Source organism: Idiotropiscis lumnitzeri, chromosome 17 (genome assembly GCF_059441095.1).
Source record: "Idiotropiscis lumnitzeri isolate Australia: NSW breed Sydney's pygmy pipehorse chromosome 17, RoL_Ilum_1.0, whole genome shotgun sequence".
NCBI lineage: Eukaryota > Metazoa > Chordata > Actinopteri > Syngnathiformes > Syngnathidae > Idiotropiscis > Idiotropiscis lumnitzeri.
Window position 1 is genome coordinate 9363183 of NC_142407.1, and position 23159 is coordinate 9386341.

At 40.5% G+C, this 23159-nt stretch overlaps 1 protein-coding gene across 6 annotated transcripts in view; it reads left to right on the forward strand.

Moving 5' to 3' along the window:
- The window catches only part of robo3 (roundabout, axon guidance receptor, homolog 3 (Drosophila)), a 91671-nt gene that overhangs the window by 45508 nt on the left and 23004 nt on the right, over positions 1-23159 (forward strand). For all 6 annotated transcript variants that reach the window (XM_088280370.1, XM_088280371.1, XM_088280372.1 and 3 more), the window contains 5 exons: positions 4580-4906; positions 17394-17551; positions 18168-18288; positions 19899-20037; positions 21042-21169. In XM_088280370.1, the coding sequence (XP_088136496.1) occupies positions 4580-4906; positions 17394-17551; positions 18168-18288; positions 19899-20037; positions 21042-21169 (873 nt within the window). The remainder of the gene's footprint in view (positions 1-4579; positions 4907-17393; positions 17552-18167; positions 18289-19898; positions 20038-21041; positions 21170-23159) is intronic.

Genomic DNA, 23159 nt, shown 5'->3' on the forward strand with positions numbered 1-23159 from the left:
CTGAATTCTCTTGTAGACATAGTCAGCAACGCGCACTTGACGGTATTCTCTTTTCCAAGGCACATTTTTTTGCATAAGAAAAATCTCAAAGCACACCACCGAACAAAAATGTCCTAAAAAGTTAATTATTGTACTGTCTACCATCTAATGCAGGCGAGAGCAAACTACGGCCCGGGGGCCACATGCGGCCCGTCCAACGTTTTAATTTGGCCCGCCAAACTTGGAAAAAAAATTAAATGAATAAACCTTGTTAATGTTTTTTTTCTAAATACTGTGATTTTTCAAAGACATATATATTGTTGTAATGCTTTTGTTCACTTTCATTTAAAATTAAATGTATTTTTTTTTCTCATCGGCCCCTCGGTCAAATTTTAGAACCCATTGTGGCGCGACAATCAAAAAGTTCGCCCACCCCTGATCTAATGCAGGAACATTTAATTGTTCTAATTGTCACTTTACATCCAATACTAATTATATGTAATGATAAAAATATTTTTGGACCCATTAAGTCAGATTAAATGATTTCCCATGGCACTCTCACAGAATTTTAGAATATCCTATAATATGCATGTAGGATTGTAGTAATGTTAGAATTTGTAGTTATTTAATATCTAAAATTGTGCGGTTTTGAGTTTGTTTTTATAATTTGTGTCAAATAAAGTCCGAGAGACATGGGAAGCGTAAAGGCTCTCTGCTTTGGGCCCATAAAGAAAAATGAAAAAAAGCTCCGAGTGTAAATATAGAGTTGCCTAATGACAACACGTTTACCACAACTTGTCATTAAAGAAGTGATCGTCGTTATTGGATCTGGATGCTGGCGAAAATCAATCAAATAATTGTTTGACTGGAATCTGAAAATAAAATGTAATCTATCCATTTTTGTTAGGTCACAAGTGAGCTGGTTTCCATCCCGGATAATTTTGTGTGAGTGGCGGCATACGCCGTAAACTGCTCAGTTGTGACTGATCACGACTCATGAGTGCATAATGATTCATATTCACGAACCGTGCACTTCAACGTCAAAGTATTAAAATGAAAGGATGCAATTGTTGAAACCTAATTTCCGTGATCTCCCAATTGTTTTTTTCAAAGGAGCAGCTTCACTCATGGAGCACAAAGCTGTTGCTGGCCCTTCCGAGACGCATAATAAACACACAATTTCCTTTCGCATAGTTGACCCTGCCCATTTAAATGCTTAGCATCAACACCCGCTCGATCATAAAAAGGTTGCTTGGTTCTTTGTATTGTCATGTAAGTGCCTCATTTTGTCATGCCTGCAGGGTAAAGGACGAGGAGGCTGCAGCAAAAGCATCCAAGCCTGCCTTCCTCACTGCTGCCAATTTAACTTTGAATAAGCATTTGCAAATCAATTCCCAAGGCTTTGGGGAAACTTGAAACAGGCATTTGGCTTTTGATGAGACAAGAAAGTCGTAAAACAACCAATTCTGAGGAGGGACACCATGTACAAAAAGGTTGTGGCATTTCTGTGACGGTTTCCTCCACTTTCCAGTCGGCTTTTTTTCCCCACAAACAAACGTAAAATATTTTTTTTCCCTCGTCTCTCCTGGGGGCGAGCGGTCTGACCCTGCGGCTTTGCCGGACGCCCGTATTTGTGCCCAGCGCGAGTGATGGGAAAATGAAGCTTCAAATTTGCTTCATGAACCAGTTGTTGTATTTTTGAGTCCTGTAGATGGCGCTGTTGGTTTAAATAAAGAGTTTAAAAAATGGCAAGTCAGTGTGCTTTCAACCCAATGTTGAACAAGAGTGCCATCTACTGGAGTCCAAAAATACTACAACTGCTTCATGAAGCAGATTTGAAGCTTCCTTTACCCATCACTACCCAGCGCTGCGTGGTCATCGTTCTCTTGGTAATTTACTTTCCATGCTATGCACTCCCCGGTACATCAGAGCTCCTGTATGAAAAATAAAATGCTGGTAAAATAGAGAGCGATATTAAACAAAGGTCATTTGCAAAGAGCATATGGCCCGCAAAGCTTCTCTTTTAAAGCAAAAGTTTGAACTCTAATCAGATATATAGAAGAGGGAGCTGCAATTTTCAAAGACACGTCTGTTTTAATCTTTCCATTACCTCGGAATGATGAGACCAGACTATTTATATACTGTAATATTTGAAGTTAAAATTTTGTGCATTTCTGCATGTCAACATGAATTACATTTCTCTTTCTCAATGGGTGAGGACTTGATGTCAGTATTATACATCAAAGTGCCGTCCCGGTATTTTTTATCGTCTTCCCTGCCCTGCAGGGCCACGGTGAATAAAATATTTTTTTGGGTTATACTCTATGAACTGGTGGATGTGTGCTGAGACTGAATGAATCAGGCAGACTGTGTTGCTTTCCAGGATTTAATTTATGATTCACATGATCTCAGTGCGCTTCACTTTTTCCAACATAAATAATAATTTTAAAAAAATGCAGCCATATTGCGGTGGAACGTGTTCCTTCGAAATTATGAATAATCTCGGAGGCTTTGTACAAACCCACGGGTAGTGATAGGTAAATGAATCTTCAAATCTGCTTCACGAACCCTTTATTTATACCAACAGTGCCATCTACAGGACACAAAAATACAACAACTGGTTCATGAAGCAAAAGAATTTCCCATCACTACCCACGGGCACTATTAAGGCGCGTGATTGGTTCCCGGCAGTGAGATCGACCAATGAGAGCGCACAAATGTTCTGTATGCTGATTGGCTGCACATGTTTTATAAACCAGTTTATGTTGATACAGTAAACGAACGGCACTTTTGAACAACATCCTGTTCGGAAACTGTTGAGATTACTCAATGTGTTTTTATACGATACAAATACAGAGAGTAATATCTGGAATGGATTAGAGCTATTTCCACCATTAATTTCAATGTGCAAAAATGATTTGAAATCTGAGTGTTTTAAGTTATGTTTTCTCAAGGGACCACTGCGAATTGTCGCCTTTGTATGGGACTCAAGAGACGAACTATAGACAACTTAGAATGTTACTTCACTTAGTTTTCGCTCACAGTATCTTCAGATTAATGCCAGATATTCTGCCAAGTGAGCGCTTTTCATCAAGTTCAAATGTCTTGGGAGAGGAGTCGTCATCTCAAAAAGCTGATTTTTTTTTTTTTCTCTCCACGGTTTCTACCCTACGTTCTCTTGATGATATTTAGCTCAAAACTCTCACGGTGATCTTTTCTACTTTAAAAGCCTCTACTTTACATTTCCACATGGCTTGTTCTAACTGCAAAATTTATGAGTCATCTCTCAACGGCTCTGTCCTGCAGATGCCCCCCACCCCCCCCTCCAGTACACCCTCCCACCCCAGACCAACCAGCCATGATACATATGCTACCTAAAAGCTTTTATGCTCAGAGACCTCAAGGGAGTAAAGACTCCGAACAAAAAGTGCCTGTTTTCAGTTTTTAATTTACGGGGAGAACTTGTGTGACACACATTTTTGTGCGGTGTGTGAGCGCCCTGCTGAATTTTGAATGCACCTACCTCGTCTTTTTTTTGCATCCTTATTCCTCCTTTTATTTAATTCCAGATATTTATCTATGGAAGAGCACGATTCGCAGTGATGACTCCTGGATAGGATTAATTTGGATGAGATAAGAGATTTATTTAGTCCCACTATGGGCCACTACGCTCCAGGTTAGGAAACTATTTGTATTCTTGTTTAAGTCTTTTTTAATTAAATTATTGAATAGGAGCACACGGTACGTTATTCAGTATTTGACTAACATAAATTTCATTTTCATTAATGTGGCACTGAATTCAGATGTGCCATGAAGCAAGTCACGATTCCCCCTCACTCCCTACCACCCCCGTTCAACAGTTGCAGCGCTCTTTTCCGCGCCCTTTCACTCTGTCATTTCTCTTTTCATGTCTGCGTGTGTGCCATCTGGCTCGCTGTGTGGTGTGCAACACAAATAATACAGGAGTGTAAATTACATTTTAAATTAAACATGAATGGATGGATGGATTATGATCAGTAATACAAGTAAAGTAAATGACTACAAATATCTGGATTGGACCTGGTCCAATTTATTTTATGTCATTCCACTTACAAATAAATAATGAATAATTTGAATTTTTAAATAACTCCACAACAAAATGAGTCCTGATTGTGTCTTTGCCTTTAATTGGTTGCTGAACTTGTACAGGCGTGGGCAAAAGACGGCCCGGGGGCCACATGCGGCCCGTTAAACGTTTTAATCCGGCCCGCCGAATTTGAAAACGATTAAATTAATAAACCTTGTTAATGTTTTATTTTCTAAATACTGTGGTGTGTCAAAGACATATTTTGTTGGAATGCTTTTGTTCACTTTCAAATAAAATTAAATGTATTTTTTTTCTTTGATTGGGTGAGCTTACCAAAACACTCCATCCATCTGCTTCTGATCCGGCCCCTGTGTCAAATTTAAGAACCCATTTTGGCCCGCCACTCAAAAAGTTTGCCCACCCCTGAACTTGTAGCTTCAAGGAATATAACTTCTTGCCTCTAGAATACGTCCGAATCAGATTTTTTTTTTAGTCAAATGCTTTTTTTTAACCATGGTTTTTCCCTTGTTGCAGGATCTCGACCCCGGTTAGAGGATGCTGCTCCGCGGGTTGTTGAGCATCCATCGGATTTGATTGTGTCCAAGGGGGAGCCAGCAACCCTCAACTGTAAAGCAGAGGGGCGTCCGACCCCCATGGTGGAATGGTACAAAGATGGTGAGCGAGTGGAAACAGACCGCGAAGATCCTCGCTCTCACAGGATGCTCTTGCCCAGTGGTTCCCTCTTCTTCCTACGAATTGTACACGGCCGGCGAAGCAAACCCGATGAAGGCGTCTATGTGTGCGTGGCACGCAACTACCTGGGTGAGGCCGTCAGTCGAAATGCATCTCTGGAAGTGGCAAGTAAGTGGCTTTTTTTTCACTTCATAGGAGTGAGTGCTCTGGTGTAAATGTGTGCTCATTATCCCGCCAGACAAGTCAGTAGTTTTCCTTAACACTTTGACTACCATTGACGGCTAAAGACGTCAAAGATCAATTTATTTTTTTATTTTTTTTTTTACTCGGCTGGTAGTGAATGAGTAAATGATGATTGAATTTACACTTATTGGAAACAGAAGACTTTACAGTTCGATTTCACAAGTAACGAGGTTAGTTTAGCCTGTAAAAGCAGGGCAGACAAAAGGCAGTTTTCACTCTGGTCTCTTATCATCACAATCTCTCGGTTCACTCAAGATGCCACCCCTGACCTTGGTATCACATCTCCTGACACCTTGCACCCTGAGGACGCAACCATAGCTCACATAGTCTTCCTAATATTGCCTGTCTGTATATCTTGTCATACTCAAGTGTGCAACCTCTGTCATGTTGTGTCCGGGGCTCCGTGACTCGACTTTCTGATGAAAGTACATGGGAGACATCTTTGTCTCGCTGGGAAAAAGCACTCCAAAAAAATACATAATAGGTTTTGCCGCTGGGTAGCCGGAAAATGTTCTCACAGGGAGGAGGAGTTTGTCATTGGCAGCTTCTTAGGAACAGATGTTAGTGCATTTTTTTTTTAAATGTCAGATTTGCCACCCAGAAGCGAATTTCGATATTTTGTTTTGTGCCAGTAGGTCGATTTGTGACCTAAATGATAAACAGACTGGGACAATATTAATTTGACTTCATCTAACCATCACCATTTTAAAGAGACTGTTGGCTTGCTGACAATTATTAAGTATTATTTTTTTCATTTTTAAAATTGTTGCAGTACAGTCAAAATGTTAAAAATCATCTCCAAATTTCTTTTCAAGTTTCTCAAACTTAATCTCTTTAGTGGAGTTAGTTCTGTGTATTTTTGACACACTATTTTGTTTGTGAAAAGAGTAAAGTCTTTTTTTGGTTTCATCTTCCAAGCCTCCTTTCATCTTACCCCAGACATGCTCAATAATCTTAATGTCTGCTTACTGGGCTGGCCAATTCTGGAGTTCGTTGACCTTTTCGGCTTTTAAGAATTTTGATGTGGAGGCAATGGGCGGAACGAATTTCTTAATACTTCAGGCTGTTGAGATCTCTCGCACAGTTTCCAAAAATGCTGTTTCGTGAATGGAAAGCCAGAGCAGCTCTTTATCAATTAAAATGATCACGCGCAAATGGACTTAAATCCTCACAGTTTTGAAAAGCAGAGAACACTTCTTGTCACTTCCATAAAAGCCAATCACAAAAGAGCCACATAGCCAAGGGTGGGCTGTGTGACATTTAGAGGGACTTGCCCAAGCTCCTGGCATTTTTTTTTTCTTGGAGTGTTTTATACCCATGACATTTTTATTATACGTCTCCACTGCCGGACTTTATGGCTCATGAATATTCACTTTGACAAGGGAGGGGCACATGAACTTTTTCTTCGGTGACAAGAGTGGGGATGGAATGCTTTTGGAATAAAAGTAAGCTTTTTGTCTCGCACCCTCCTCTTTTAAGGTTGTGTGGAGGTCAACCCAGAAAGTTCTCAAAAGGCAGTTGCTTTGTGGAATTTTAGGTGAACAGGTGACGATGCGACCAAACGCCCGTCTTTCCTCTCTCGGGGTGTGAATGCCTCTCGAAGTGCGGGTCAACTTTCTCACCGCAATAATCCCCGACACCGGTGTGAACGAAGCAGCTGAGCTGCACTATCAGCAGTTGGAGCCGCCGTCTCGTTGTGTCTGCACCACACATGCACACTCACACCTGTCGTACTCTTTTTGAAAACGCACAAGCGCTTGGAGAAAAATGGATTTCAAGAAGTGGAAAAGATTAAGGTGGAGTTTTGCGAAGTGTGGGATGCGACCACATGGGGGGTGCGGAGCGATTACCTAAATAATGCTGTGTTCTATATGTACCGTGGGCACACATTCATAAATTTCAGTTCCCAAAAAAAGGGGGGGGCGGGGCAAGAAAATTGTGTGAAGTCCTGGATTAGAGGGGCATCAGTATTAATCGGGCATTATGATCCGTGCGTGAGTGTGTGTTGGTTGTGTGTAAGCTGTGATAAAAGTGATGAAGTAAACAAAGACCCCTTCACTTGTCTCTTTTAGCCCTCGCTTTTTTTCAGCCTCGGTAACTCCTTTTTGCTTGCTGTACTTTCCTCTCCTCATTATTTCACCTCAAAGCCCATCATTTGGATTTCGACGTGCATGAGCTTAGACGCCATAGCGTGAATGTTGTGCTGTCAGGCTCTGTTTAGTATTCGCATTAATTTATGATAGATAATTAAAAGAAATCTTACAAGCATGTCTTATTTGATGTAAAACCAGGATGATTTTTTTTTTCTGATTATTTATTATGTTTTGTCCTTTTACGATCATTGAGATTTATCGTAGATTAATTGTGCGGTTGACAGATTGTGTTTTTAAAGCAAAAAAAGGACACGCAAATACATCACGTGTCCGACAATTCTCCGGCAAACCGCGATTTGCTGGGCGATGACAGAGACAGAGCACCTCTGGCTTTGCGGGTCTCGCAGATCACCTGATTCCATACTTGTACGGTTATTTCTTTTTCTGTTTTAAAACCGATCTAAGACTAGCTAATGTTTAGCGTCTCTGGATGAGCTACAACCGAGCACCATCTGCTGTGCGCCTTCTACGGCATTGACAATTCTGCGCTATTATTTTATTATATATCAATTATAATTTGGGCATTGTGACCGGTGTGTCAAATTTTTGCATTATCATACCTCCTTCGGATCCTTTGAAATGAAAATCCTAGGCTGAATTTCCTGAATTTTCATGCCTAATACCTACATATATAAATTGAAATTAGATCGTGGGTGGCTCGAGGATGAGCCCATCACCTCTCTCAGCATCAACAACCTCGCTTATTTGATATGTTCTCCTATCTCCGTATTTATCTATCTGCATGATGCGTTTTCATGATTCGCTAATAGGATTGGCGCTTCATGTGGTTGCGAGGGCTGGTGGCCAGAGTGCTTTAAAAGAGGCAGATCAGATGGCTCAAGTGAGGCCGCGGGCCTCTGGCTTAACCCCCTTTGCATGATCTGGCCGCCGGCCAGTGATTGAGCCAGACCCACCAGCCAAAGGCCCCTCTGGAGCGTAGTCATGAATTAATCCGACAATACTGAAGGTGAACGTGACTAATGACCAGCGCGTGGATGGATGTGTGTCTCTACATTATAAAGGGTCAGTAGTACAATAGTAGAGGGTGGGGGGAAACTCAGGGGTTGGGGGTTTGTGTGTATGTGATGGGGGGGTTGGCTGATGGGGCTTCTACAACAGGTGGTGTGAGGAAGAGATTTAACCTCCTCCCCCTTTAACGACAGTGCAGCACGAGGGCCACAGGGGCTGCCGAGAACAATAAAGTGCCCTTGCGCCAACTGTTATGTCCAATGATCCTCATTATCTCTCGGAGCTGCAGTTGCAGACACACTAAATAACTGTCCCAGCCGGTTTGTAATCTATCATATGCGCAAACTGTACATATATTTAGCTCTGATACGTTTGACTCCATATGCAATCAGAAAAAGGATATCGGAATTGATTAGTTATCTATAGAATACTTGAGTTCAACGTTTATTAGTACTGGAGAAATATTGGAATTTTTTATTTATACTCTGTTTGTTCATCCAAGGAAGCAATAGTTAAATTTAAACATTTACACCTTTTTTTTTATTTTAAAATAACTTTTATGAATTTTGTTTGGTCCAAAAGGAACTTACAATATTAGTGTTTCAAAGAATTTCAAAGATTTGTCTTAATATTTTTTTTTAATCATTTTTCACGTTTTCTACCGTAATATAAAACAGGCGTGGGCAAACTACGGCCCAGGGGCCACATGCGGCCCGTTCAACGTTTTAATCCGGCCCGCCGAACTTGAAAAAAATTAAATGAATAAACCTTGTAAATGTTTTATTTTCTAAATATTGTGGTTTTTCAAAGACATATATAATGTAATTATTTTGTTTACTTTCATTTAAAATGAAATGTATTTTTTTCTCCGATGAGGTGAGGTTTCCAAAACACTCCATCCATCTGCTCCTTGTCCGGTCCCTATTTTTCTGAATGCTGCAGTTTCACCCAAGCAACAAAGTGAAATATTTCAAGGTTACATGAACAGCTGTGCAAAGTGCTTATTGATTTTTGGCCGTGTCTATTTGTTCAGTGTTAATTTCTCTCTAAGACGGCCACCCACCTTAAAAGTTAGAAAAGGTCAGTGAGTTAATTCCTTCAAGTGGTACAAAATTAGTTTTGACAATCAAGATCCATATGTTTTTGTTGTCAGCATTGAAAATAAAAACTATTTCTCCTCCCTCGTACGCTAAGGCCAGCTCATCACTCTTCATTGTGAAGGTATGATGTTGCACAAAAAAGAAAAACATAATAAAAGTCATCTTTCTCTCTCGTCATCTTTGTGCTTCACTCTCCCGCGCATGAATAATAGATTTTTATTGTAGCAAGAATGGAACAGTTGGATTAAGTGTGGGTTGATGCCTGGAGAGTGAGGCGAAGGATTGACGAGGGGACCTTGATGTTAAATTTACATTTGAGTTGACTTCACTAAACTTCGAGTCTGTGCTGTGTGGATGCGCTTGAAGGAATTTTGAGTTTGTGGGTGGGAGTTTTTGTTACAAGAATGAAAGAGAACAATAAAACAGGTTAATGTAGCCGACGCAATGCTACTTCTTTGTGGTTGCATTTTTATTCCACCCGCAAATCAACATGGCAGACACAAGTATGAAGTGAGCCTTATGAGGAGTTGGCGCCAAGAAAGGGAATCCTTTTTTCATGGTTTGGTTTAAAAAAAAAAAAATCAAATACAAGTCAGAAAACTGTAATCCGCAAAAATGTTGGCAACCAGCAATTCAAGCACCTGAAATCTTCTTAACCATGTAAAGGCGCGACGTAAAAAGCTGTAAGAATTTAGCTTGAAGTTGTGTCTCGTTCCACAAACTCAGTATTGATAAAATGAAAGAAATATGTTTGTGTTTGCTTCTTTAACTACGGCTTGCTAAATTTCTCTCTCGACTGTCTTGTGAAATTCCTCAGAATGGTCATTCATCTCTGAGGTTTGTGGTTGTGGCTTTCCAAAGGGCTGACTATTCATCTGAGGGCGGCACAGGCTAAGAGGACAAGAGGAAGCAAGAAGGGTGTCATTTGCCTCACAATGGACCTTTTACAATTTACAGTGACCCTCTTACCCCAATGCTATGGGGCACACGACATCCGCTAGTTCTAGATTAAAGTAATCCTCTTTTCAAGGCCAGACAATTGCTTTATTAGCTGACCACACACAGGAGCGTCGACCACCCCTGTAATGGTATTGTTGGACGGGGTCCTCGGGGTCCTGGTTTGGTGGAGGGTGAACAGAGGCGAACTGGAGGGTTGTCGTCGTTTTTATCGCGCTCCTTAACGGTGCCATGCATGTATTACTTTTGCAACTCTCCCCCATTCGTGGTTCACCCAACTAGATATTTTATGAGTGACAGAATCAGAGAGTAAAAACATCTTTGATATTACTGCAAAACACCAGCTAAATATTTTATGTCTGGATTATTACTCTTTTCCTGGCTCAAATTGTTGGAAAAATGGCCCATCAACTGTTGCTTTTGTATTTCTTTTTTTTTTTTTACTTTGAAGGTTGCTCCTACTTCAGGTTTGGTGTAATTGTGAGTTTTGCTGCGGTGATAATTTGATTTCCCTCACAGGATGAATTCTCTAAATCAGGTGTGGGCAAACTACGGCCCGGGGGGGCCACATGCGGTCCGTTAAATGTTTTAATCCGGCCCGCCGAACTTGGAAAAAAAATTAATGAATAAACATTGAGAATGTTTTATTTTTTTAAATACTGCGGTTTTTCACAAGACACAAGTTCATGGCACACATTGGAGCAGCGGGACCGCACAGGGAGCAGTTTAAGGTATCAGTTTCTTGCTCAAAGTCCATACCAGCCCCCCATTTTTCTGATGGTCGAGGGCCACCATGAACAGGTTTCCCAACGGCGGCAGGCGGTGATCTCAACCACTTCACCGCGACTGTGCCATTTGGTTGATTACACACAGACAAGCTAACACACCCACACCCACCCTCTTTCTCTCTTGTGTTTTTTGTGATTGATAATGAGAGCCTCCTGTCCAGTGCTGCATGTGGGGCCCGCTGTCATATTGACGGCAGTCTGTGCTGCTGCCGAGTAATCCCCCCCCCCACCCCACCCCAACTCCATCTCACGGTCTATCCGAACCCCCTCCCCCTTCGTGCGACAAGACACCTCTGTGGAGCAAGGCCTTGCCATTTATGAGCGCTTAAGAAACCATGAAACATCACACCTTGATAGATAACCTCATCAACTTCACCCGCACTCACCCACTCCTGTGGGCTGGATGGCGGTATCTCATTTTTTAATGACATAATTCAATTTCAGACAGCATTTTACACCAACGGCTGGTGATTAAGCAGTTTAAAGCATTGTAAACAGGATCTGAGCATGGCATGAAAATGAAATTGAATATTTGCCTGATGATTATGTTGTTAGAAGTGTTTTATCTATGCTAATCGCAGGCTTAACATCTGCTTGTAATGCATCACATTGACTTGTGGATTTAATTTCAGCGTTATCTGAGCCCGGTGGCAAATAATTGCTTTTCTGGAGGTCTGCAGGGAGAAATAAGGTTTTGCACTGCATGTATTTTCTGTCAACCTGCGGTGTTAATCACTAGTATACAAGCCACTAGGTATAAGATTCTGTATCAAACTGACTTTACAAGTTCAGTTTATTTGAATGTGTTTGTTTGTCAGAAGAGATGAGACACAAATTGATTGTTGGGAACATTCCTTTAAAGCTGCCTTTCAACCCTGAGCTCAGCCTATATCATGCGAGTATGAGGGATTGGTTGGTTGGTGTTGGGGCAGCTGTTGTGTTTGTAATGAGTGTTGGACTCGCCATCCGACACGGCGAGGGCCGGGAGAAAATGGAGCCAGTTAATTTAAAGGGAAAAATACGTCAGGCATTGATCTCTGACCGAGGTGCTTAAAGCGGCAGGCGTCGACTCAAAAGGTGACCCTTCTGGGCTAGCTGAAAGAATAATTGAAATGTGATTCACAGTCATTTTTTTTTTTAATCACAGGCTCAGTTTCACGTGACAAGGTTGGTGTTGTTTGCAAATGAGCACCGCCGTTTTACCTGACGAACAATCCTGATGGATTAATTTAAAGATTTACAGCACATCTGGGAAAATTACGGCCAGTGGGTCACATCCAGCCCAACACCTGTCTCTAAACGACCCTTGCACTAGTGATGGGTAAATGAAGCTTCAAATCTGCTTCATGAGGCAGTTGTAGTATTTTTGTACTCCAGTAGATGGCACTCTCTGTTCAACGTTGGGCTGAAAGCGCACGGACTTGCCATTTTTCAAACCCTTTATTTAAACCAACAGTGCCATCTACAGGACAGAAAAATACCACAACTGGTTCATGATGCAAATTTGAAGCTTCATTTTCATCAAAAAACAAATACCACCAAGCCCAACTTTGTTCCTCATCTTAGCAGTATCGTCAGTTACCTTGAAGAGCCGTCAGATTACTTCTGAAGGCAGTTTAATAGACGTAAATGACACTTTTCATACTGATGCTCACAAATGTCATTCCTACTGATCACTTCTTTTCCAAATCAGCTGAAATTGCTGCAGATAAAAATGAGCTTTTGTGTGTATGCTGCATTTTTATTTATCTGTAAAAGGCTACAATATCCACTCAGCCTCAATCCACTACATTTAGCAAATTTGTTACAAATAGTGTTTTAAAGTTACCTCTAGCCTTTTTCACACTGGCCATCCAGGGAATTTCCTGCCGTTTTCCTTGCTCATTTTCCTCTCTGTAAGCTACTGAAGCTGGATGGGGGTTGGAGTTGAACCGTGACTTTGCTGGCTTCCAATTGAGTACCAGAGGTGTCACAAAGGCTGAACACGTCCAGCTGCAACCAGAGTGTGAGGTAACACCTGGGACTCGCTTGTCCTCAACCCAATTGTAGCAGTCCAGCTGACATCCCGATACATCGAATTGTATAATATTGCCTGCGTCTTCAGCCGTGTTAAGCCACCTTGGCAATGTCACATTTCTCTGAGTCTGAAAGTGTTAAATAAAGCCTCACTATTACATTCTGATGTGTCAATGTGCTATGAAAGTCGCTCCAGTTTGATTTTGGCCAGGGAGGAGGCTCAGCATTGTAGACATCTGTCTTATCAAGAGCCCCAACCCCCCCCCCCCCCCCCCCCCACACACACACTTTTCCAAAACCCTCTCCTGACACTCCCTTCACCAATATCCTGTGTGGGCCATTTCATCATGGTGCAATAGTTGATAGGGATCAGAGGGGGTCCTCTCCGGATAATGAGTAAGGCTGGTGTCAGCTCCAGACGGGGCCTCTGTTGGGACCAAGACCCTGAACATATATTGCCTCGAGAGAACCGAGATGACATGCTTGTGTGCATCTAAGCGAGGGCATGATAGAGGAACAAGAAGGATGTGTTAAATTGGGCAAACATATTCTAATATTTAGTTTTGTGTATTTTGGTGTGAGAAAATTATTTTATTTTGGGACAAGATGTAAGATTACAGATGACCAACAAGATCCGCCCACATGTTTTTGAACCTAATCCCCCGAGCATCCCCAATCCCTCCTCTCTCTTTGCTCTGCAAGCAAAGGGTCTATCTGTCATTTTCTATCTGCCATATGAATATTTATACTTGGGGGCGTTGGGGGCTGCTGTCAAGTATGTACGCACACACACACCATCCTTTGAACAATACAGACAGCGATAAAGCTCTTTAATTACAAGTGAGCAGCAGCTCACCCCAGATGTGTTTTTAATGTCCGCTCAAATGCTTAAATGAACGAGAGGTCCTGGTGTTTTTTAATTATGGTACATGGTGCAAGTCATGTGTTGGCAAGCTTGTAAAGATGGGTATCGTTTCTTACTGAGTAGGGATGGGTACCTTTCACATTTGAACCGGTTCAGTTCCGATTGTCAGTACCTGGGAATTGATAGCGTTATTCAACGGTACCAATTTTCAGTACTTTTTCTCTGTTGTTCGTGGTCATACATTTTCATCTAAAATTAAAATAAAAATGAAAAAAATAAATTTGTTTGTGGTCATACATTTTCATCTAAAATTAAAATAAAAATGAAAATAATCAATTTGTTCGTGGTCATACATTTTCATCTAAAATTTAAATAAAAATGAAAAAAATACATTTGTTCGTGGTCATACATTTTCATCTAAAATTTAAATAAAAATGAAAAAAATACATTTGTTCGTTGTCATACATTTTCATCTAAAATTAAAATAAAAATGAAAAAAATTAATTTGTTCGTGGTCATACATTTTCATCTAAAATTCAAATAAAAATTAAATATAACAATTATTTTTCTTTTCATAAGATTTGACTAATACACACGCACAGGCACAGACATTTTTTTCAAATCCAGAAATTGATTTTTAGCCTCTGTGAAATCCTCCGCGAGTGGGTTATGTTAATTTTAATCCAAAAATTTGTATTAGATGCACGTCTAATGCTCTATTTTCAGAGCTCACTAGTTTTTGTTTTGGAATTTTTCACACATGGATGCATGATCGGGGGTGTTAGGCGCTCTCTAAGAATTCATCCACAGTGGAGATATTCCTGCTATTTCTTTTTCTGTAAATACACTTTGCGCTCGGATTGGACTCCAGCAAGTCCTTTCACCGCGCTGTTCTCTATGCTGAATTTAAAGGCAATGAACTGGCAGGTAGTCTGGCATGTTCCCTCCCACAACGGCGCAAACTTCCTCTTATATCTGCGCTACTCAAGCAAATGACCAAAAGAAAGAAAACGCCACATATGCAGACAGTCCAACTGCGCTTTTGCGTCAGAATTGCGCCGGACACGACAATAGACCCCTTAATCCTTCTCTTTTTCCCCTGCGTGTCACTCGGTACGCTGATGAAAGCACGCCGGATGGGCCCAGTGGTAGGGATTATTTTGGCTTTGTTAAAGGGGTTATAGGAAAGGGTCAAAGTGTACGCACTTAATATGGGTCCCCACGGGTCTCGTGGGTAATTGCCAGTACCTAATAAACTTTTCGGCCTATTTTCACCCAGATCTAGGGAGTGGGGAAGACGATCCGAGACCTTCAAAGTCATGGTTTGAGAACGGTGTGGATCTGGTGATTGTGATTGCTCCGCATCCCAGTGACATGATAATACAGATCCAGGTTGCGACAGGCAAGCTTCCAAGTTGCAGCTGAAATAAGCCAGGAAGCGTTTTCCCGACATTCATACTCAAAATGAAAGAGTCCACATTAAATCACTTCCATGGTCTCTGAGGAAAAAAAAAAAAAGGTGTAAGTGGTCCAAAACATTCGTTAAGGACGATATGTCTGAGGATAATGGGAATGTCCTGAGGCTTTATTGTCCTGTCAGCGCTCTCATTAGAGGAGGAGGAGTGTCATTAATCAGGTCGCCCTTTCCTGCTGCCTTGAAATGTGCACCAAGACTTTGATGTGTTTTTATACACAAAATTGACGTGGACACCAATCCACGTGAAAACTGACCACCATATTGTTGTCGATGAACACACGTGTGCGTGTGTGTGTGTGCCATCTGTCTTATGCATTATTTATGGCATGCACACTACGCTGCACAATTATTGGAAAAGTGAGGCCAATTCACCATTTTTTTTTTTTAAACGTTTTATTTTAGTTTAACATCAAACTATGAATATCAGGCACGGGCTCAACGATTCTGCTTTCTTTCCAGCTGGGATTTGATACACAGCTCAGAAGGTAGCATCATATGTAATAGAAAAAATGCTTTACGTGTTTACGTGTGCCGACAGTACTGATCGACTTCAACTGAAGTGAAGCGGATTCTTTTTGCGATTATTGTTTTTGGGGTTTACTTTACTGCTCCTCATTGGTTATTTTATATACTATAAATCCAAATGAAAGATGGCAGCAACGGGGGGTGGGGGGGGGGGGGGTGATCGTCTCACAGTCAAGAGAAAGAACATCACACGGAAGTAGTTAGGGTGATCGGGAGGTAGCTCCAGCACTGTTCGTCTCAACCAGGAAGTGTCAGATGCTCAGGACATTGTGAGAAAGTGCCTCGTCATGTCGTGAAGTAGCTATTAGTTGTCCACTGAAGCAGCATTTCCTGCCGGATCTCGACATGCTGGTTGATCTTTTCGCCCACACTGAAAGGAAAAACTCGTAGTTTGCGGTTTGGTATCAAATCTAGCTTTTGACACCCATCCTGATCATTTCTGATTTTCACTTGTGTGTGTCACCAAATTTTCTTTTCAAAGTTTACAAACGGGTGAGTTAGTAGTACATGTCTTTCAAGAAGATGGGTTTTAGCACACTTAAATCTGGATTCGACTTTCATACCAGGATGACTTATTTATATGACTCATATATCTGTAATGTAAGTAAATCAACCATGATACTCCCTCGCATCAATTAAACATCCCGTATCTCCTTGATGTCCAAATTTCAACTTTCATCAAAGGTTCAACAGAGCAGTTTCCTCTTTAGGCGGGGAAAATTTGAAGTGTTGCTGCTCATCATTTTTGAGGAAACGTTTGTGGCACGAATGGCATTTTTGCGAGGATTTATTTCTTTTGCTTTAGGGTGACGGGAAGACTTGAGGGCAGGAATGAGCTAAGAATGTCATAGAAACTGATCCATCGGGTTTTTTTTTTTTTCCCTTTGTGAATCTCTGGAGTGGCTTAGGCCAGACTTGTAGCCCGCAGGCTTCTGTGGCTTTTGGCCTCATGGTGGTATCAGGGCATCAACCGCAACTACAATACCACTCGACATTGCCGTAATCTGAGAGGTTAGGGAGCTCTAGAGACTGAAAGTGGAGAATCCCACCGCCTTCAGGTATATGAGACAGAAAATGTTGACGATGGATAGATCAACGTTGAAGTAAAGGAGGTAACTTGACTTGTACTCTAACCCAAAAAGATTCCACTTCCTTGGATTTAAATTATCTTTCTGCTTTCAAATGAGATGATGCAGAAATTCATATGCCGACATTTTTTTTTTCCCCATCTCAATATACCAACGTACTGTATTTATGCATGTGGATTTGCCGGGGGAAATCGTGTGCATGCGCATGTGTGTCAGCTTGAATAATTCATTTACTTTCATTATTAATGCGCACCAATGACAGTAAATGAAAAAGCGAGATGACACACAATGAACTGAATTATGATTTGCATTTTTTTCATAATTAATTGTGTTGAGATGTTCACATTATTCCAATGATCATGATGATGTTGACCACAGAAGTAGTCTGATGTTGTTTTTTTTTTTTCTTTGTGCCAAATTATCAACATAAGGCTTTACCAACCCTTAAGTTCCTCTTTTGTCTTCACCATGCAGTTCTAAGAGATGACTTCCGCCAGACACCCAGCGATGTGGTGGTGGCAGCAGGTGAGCCAGCCGTCATGGAGTGCATTCCCCCCAGAGGACATCCCGAGCCAACTATCTCATGGAAGAGAAATAATGTCCAGGTCAATGATAGAGACGAGAGGATCACGGTAAGTTGATTCGTGGTTGTACGCATAATCGAGGCAGAAAAACTTTTTAACTCCATCAACAAGAAGATGTTTATAAAGTAGTGCTCAGTAGTGATGGGTAAATCTGCTTCATGAACCACTTGTAGTATTTTTGTACTCCAGTAGATGGCACTCTCAGTTCAACATTGGGCTGAAAGCACACTGACTTGTCATTTTTTAAACACTTTATTTAAACCAACAGTGCCATCTACAGGACTCAAAAAATATAACAACTGGTTCATGAAGCTTCATTTTCCTATCACTAGTGCTCAGTCACCCTATTTTGTCCTTTAATGGCTTTTTCAAGTGTGTCCAATGTCCCCGTTTACACGAGCATTGCACGAGAAACAACTCGAACACTGTCCATCCAAATTGTACAGAACATATGACTGGATGTGGATTGGAAGCACAAACTCTGTGAGTGGGAAGGGGCGTGTCGTGGTTCTGACAATTTAAAGGCGACACCAGTCTTGCGATTCAAGTCTTAATCCGCGTGTCATTCCAGATTTAGCCTCTACCACTGCAATTCAGTCCTTGTCCCTGCTCGCTGAAATTTCCTTTAATCCCACTCTCCGTCTTCTCTATCGTCCTTTTTCAGATACGAGGAGGCAAGCTAATGATTTCCAACACCAGAAAAAGTGATGCTGGCATGTATGTGTGCGTTGGCACCAATATGGTTGGTGAAAAAGACAGCGATCCAGCTGAACTGGTTGTATTTGGTAAGAAGTCTTTTGTAACTCTTGAGAAAATGATGGCTATGCTCCACAAGATTAAGGTCAATTTATTAGTATGATTTTGGTATTGTTAAAAAAATAAATAAATAAATAATTATGATGAAAGTATTGTGAAAAAAATTAAAATAACTTGGAGAATATTGTGGAAGCTTTAGTGACAGGAATGTTAAACTAAAAGTTAAATAAACACGCTGGTCTTTATGGAAATAAATAATCACATTTAATTCAAATGTATTTTTTTTCCAACAACTGTAATAAATATCTATTCACATTAAGGATGCAAATAAATATACAATCATGCCAAACAAATTATTTCAACAAGTATGCATATTATTTTGTAAATATAGAAAATAAATTAAACATTTTACGACATGAAACAAACCTGTTCTTGATTCTCAAACCAAATCTGAAGAAATAACTATCAAAACATATTTCAACCACTTGTAATAGACGGAATATTGCCAAGTAGTACCGTGACCTTCACTCTCCTCATTTTTTTCTTTCACTAACATACAATTTATTTTTCCATTTCAGTGCACGCCATTCTTTATTTAAATAAGTTTTAAGGCACGACGGTGAAACATTAACTACCGTGCATGTTACTCATCAAGTCACGTCTCTGTTACAAAAGTAGAGCTCGGACTCGCACCGAAAATATCCACACATGCAACAGTATTACAATAATTCATTCCGATCTATCCATTTATGTGAATCGCTTATCCTCACGAGTGCAAAAACTACGGATTTGATACTCACGCACTCGCACCCCCATTTGCACCAATTTGTGCACAACCCCACAAAGGCGCCGGATACCTGATTTCCCACGGCATTATTGCGACAATTTCAAAACAATTCGTGACATCCCTCGAGCAATATATTTGGTGGAAATATTGAAAAGCTTTAAAAATTAATGCATACCGGCGTCTTGCTGCTGTGAGCACCGAAATGTAAAACACGATTTTGTCTATTTTCTTTGTTTTTCCGCAATACCTCATGCATTCTCCAGTTAGAATTCATCTGGTATCTCAGTAGCAGGAGATGAATGTTTCTCCCCTGGTTGCCCTTTTTCTCTGCTTCCTCCATGTTTTTTTCATGTCGCCCCTATTCTTGGCAACTCTCTCAGCAGACCAGCTGCATAAGTGATTTGGAAGTGTGTATTGATCGTAGCAAAGAGATAGAAAATTGACATTTTCTTTCTGCCTCAATGACCCCTCTTCCCTACTACCGTTTCTTAAATGCTGCTTCTTTGATCACTGTGAAGCCTTGAGGTCATGGGTCAATTTTCATGGATTGGTTTTTGGTTTGGATTAAGCAAAAGAGAGGTGATTGGCTTTTTAAAAAAATATCAGAAGAATCGAATGAGATTCGACACTAAAATAGAAAGTCACATCTGTATTTTTTTATTTTTTTATTCAATTTGTTGTCCTTGTAGGTGTTGTTGCAATTCATCCCTTTCATTTTCTCCTACGCTCATGTTTTAACAACATAACATGAAATACATTTCAGACCCTTCGGGCGGAAGCATTTTAAACGGCTGTCTTAATTTGTCACCGCGAACATTTGCCATTCTTCTATATGTTTCCGTCTGATTTCAGAGAGGCCCGTGTTCACGAAGCAGCCGGTGAACCAAGTGGTGTTGGCTGACGATACAGTGGACTTCTTTTGTGTGGTGCATGGAGATCCAATTCCGACTGTTCGCTGGCGGAGAGAGGAGGGGGAGTTGCCTCGGGGCAGGTAAGACAGACAAGCAACTGTGCTCACTGTTTTGTACGCTGGGAAAAAAAAATGGTGGGTTGAATTTTTCATTTTGTCAAGTGGTTGATATATTTTATGAATAGAATACTACTTTACTAAAAAAAAAAAAAAAATCCAGATACTTTTATTCCCTGAACGAATGAACGGTACAATCCATGTTTGTTCCATATACCTTTGCACACTCACATCGACGACATCTAAAAAAAAAAAAAGCCTTTTTATATCTCACAAAAGCAATCGCCTGTCATTTTCACAAACAAATTCTTAAAGGTCTTTTAAGACATGATGCAATAAATAAAACAATGAGCCATCTAACCTCGTGTATTAAGCGGATATTAAAATGGCAACAGAGACTTGCCTCCATGACTCACAATGTCCTCCTACAGCGAAGCATTACGCCGATGTATTTTAACAAAGCCAAATTAAATATTCTAAATTATTTATTTAATTCGCTTAGCTACGAAGCAGGCTATGTAATCATAAAAAAATAATAATTCATAACTCAAAATTCTATCTTGCCTTGCAATTTTTCCCGCGCCTGCTTTCTGCCAGCTTTTTCACATATGCACAAAGGACGAAACTAATCATGTGCAAGGCGAATCAGGTGATTGCTAACGTGTTCCTGATTGGAGCCATTGCAAGTGTTCCAAGTGACCCGTGTTACCGGTGTCCCCTGTCTCCTGCACTTCGTGGTATTGTGGAGAATAAAATTCACAAACGCAACTACTCACTTCACATTTGATTGAATTGACCTTTTATAATGCCTTCGGAGAAATTGCTCAAAATCTGCACTTGTTGCAGCAGTCTGATGAATTTATTTGCTTTTATGCCATTTTGCCATGCTTGCGTTTTCTCTATAATTTCTTACTTGACATATATTTATATGTTTACAATGATCACACTGATTTTTCATAGAAAAATGGTTTTGTACAGTTTTTTTGGAAGTGCTTGAATTATTATTTTTTTAATTGGTTTGTTTACAGATATGAAATCCGCAGTGACAACAGTCTGCACTTGAACCAGGTGCGGGCTGAAGACGAGGGCACTTACACGTGTGTGTCCGAGAACAGTGTCGGGAAAGCCGAGGCAGCAGCTACCCTGCAAGTACACGGTAAGTTAACCCTCACATTTTTTTTTTAACATTACAATCTCTTTTCTGTAGTGATAAGTAAATGAAGCTTCAAATCTGCTTCATGAGCCAGTTGTAGTATTTTTGGACTCCAGTAGATGGCACTCTCTGTTCAACATTGGGCTGAAAGCACACTTTTTTTTAAACCCTTTATTTAAACCAACAGTGCCATCTACAGGACTCAAAAATATAACAACTGGTTCATGAAGCACATTTGAAGCTTCATTTTCCCATCACTACTATTCTGTCCATCTTGAACTGAGTTTTTGTATGACCACAAGTGAGGCTCGCTGAATTTATGATGCATATTATCAACAATGATCATTTCACAAATGTGAGATTACAAAACCAACTAAAAAAAAAAATAATAATGGTTTCAAAATTGTATAACATCCTACCTACCTATATGACATCCTAGGTATTAGTGTTTCAATTAGTATGCTTTGCAGGGTTTTAGATTATGTTGTATACTATAATCGAATGTTGCGACCGTGCGCCAGGAGATATTCCCTAATGAAAGATTTTTTTTTTTTGTCTGCATGGTTAAAACAGTCAGCATTATGCCGCTGGGTACAGACAGCTCTCGAAGACTTTATACGAGATAAAGTGAAAAAAAGTACGGGTTTAAGTTGCCTTTTCAAGTCTCAATTCTTCATGCCTCTGGAGAGAAAGGCTAGATCAAAAAGACTGAAATTGCATTAGAATAAAGTCAGTCCCGAGCAGAGACGCACTCGACTGCGAAAACTGTCATTTGTGACGATAAAAGGGAATATTTAGAGCTGTGCTCGGCAAAAGTGGATTCTGTGAGCGGGCCCTACAGTTTCCACTGACGCCTGTCAACATGCGGACATTCTAAATCGACATCCGCGCATGTGCATTGGCAAATACGCAGTGTAACTTCGGTATAAAAATACACGCAGATACACGTGCGATTGTGTTTTGGTTGCTGACTGACGAAGTAGGTCCAATAGGAGTTAGACGAAGTAAGATCGAATGTGGGTCATTGCATGCAGCGACAGAAATTCACCGCGTACTCTGCCGCGAAGGAAATGAGCTTGTTTTTTCATCATGTCCACTCTGTTTCGTATGTAACGTATAATATCCCCATTCATCCGAAGCTCATCATCTCATTATTGTCTCTTTTCATTTCCACCCCTTTTTTGCTTCCTTCCATCACAGTCGGGCCATCCAGTGAGTATCTCATTTCATGCCATCTTTCTGTATGTTTGAGAGTGTGTGAGAGAGATGTTTGAGAATTTCGGGATGAATTGATGAGAGAATAACTATAATTAGCAGCCAAATACAAGGGTTGGGCTTTTATTTTAAAATGAATGTACTTTTTGCCTTATAGATCCGTCAATGGCAGTGAATGAGTTAATAAGCACTCCTTTTTTTTATATTGTACAATTAATTTTCATATAATTGTTTGTGTGCGGGTCAACTACATTAATATTTGAGTTAAGATGCAATGGGCAAGGAAAGCAAAAACTCCATAACATGAAAGTATTTAGTTTACATGTAATAGTTTCCCGTCTGCTGTGCGATATGGTTAACCAAGGCATACATTTTTAACTGGCATTCCAAAACAAAAACATGCAATTGCAGCAACTATGTTTTCTTGTTCTGAAGTCACAACAACAAAATGATAGGGTTTTAAAAAGTGTTTCGCAACTCAGTAAGGGAATGTCTCCGCTGGTATGTCGCTGACTCAAGGAAGCACGTCCTGATTTTAAATTAGTTGGCGAATCGGTGGAATGATCAAAACCAGTTACTTTTACTTCAAGCAGCTGGCAAAAGTGGCGGGCTTACTTGGACAGGAGTACTTAGAAACAGTAATCCATGACTTTGTGATATTTGTAGTTCGGCTGAATTACCTGAATGCACTTTATTTTGGAGTCAGCCAGTCCTCTCTTAAACTTCTATACATTGTTATATCGGACTGTGATTTTGATGGCATGTTGGAACACGCAGT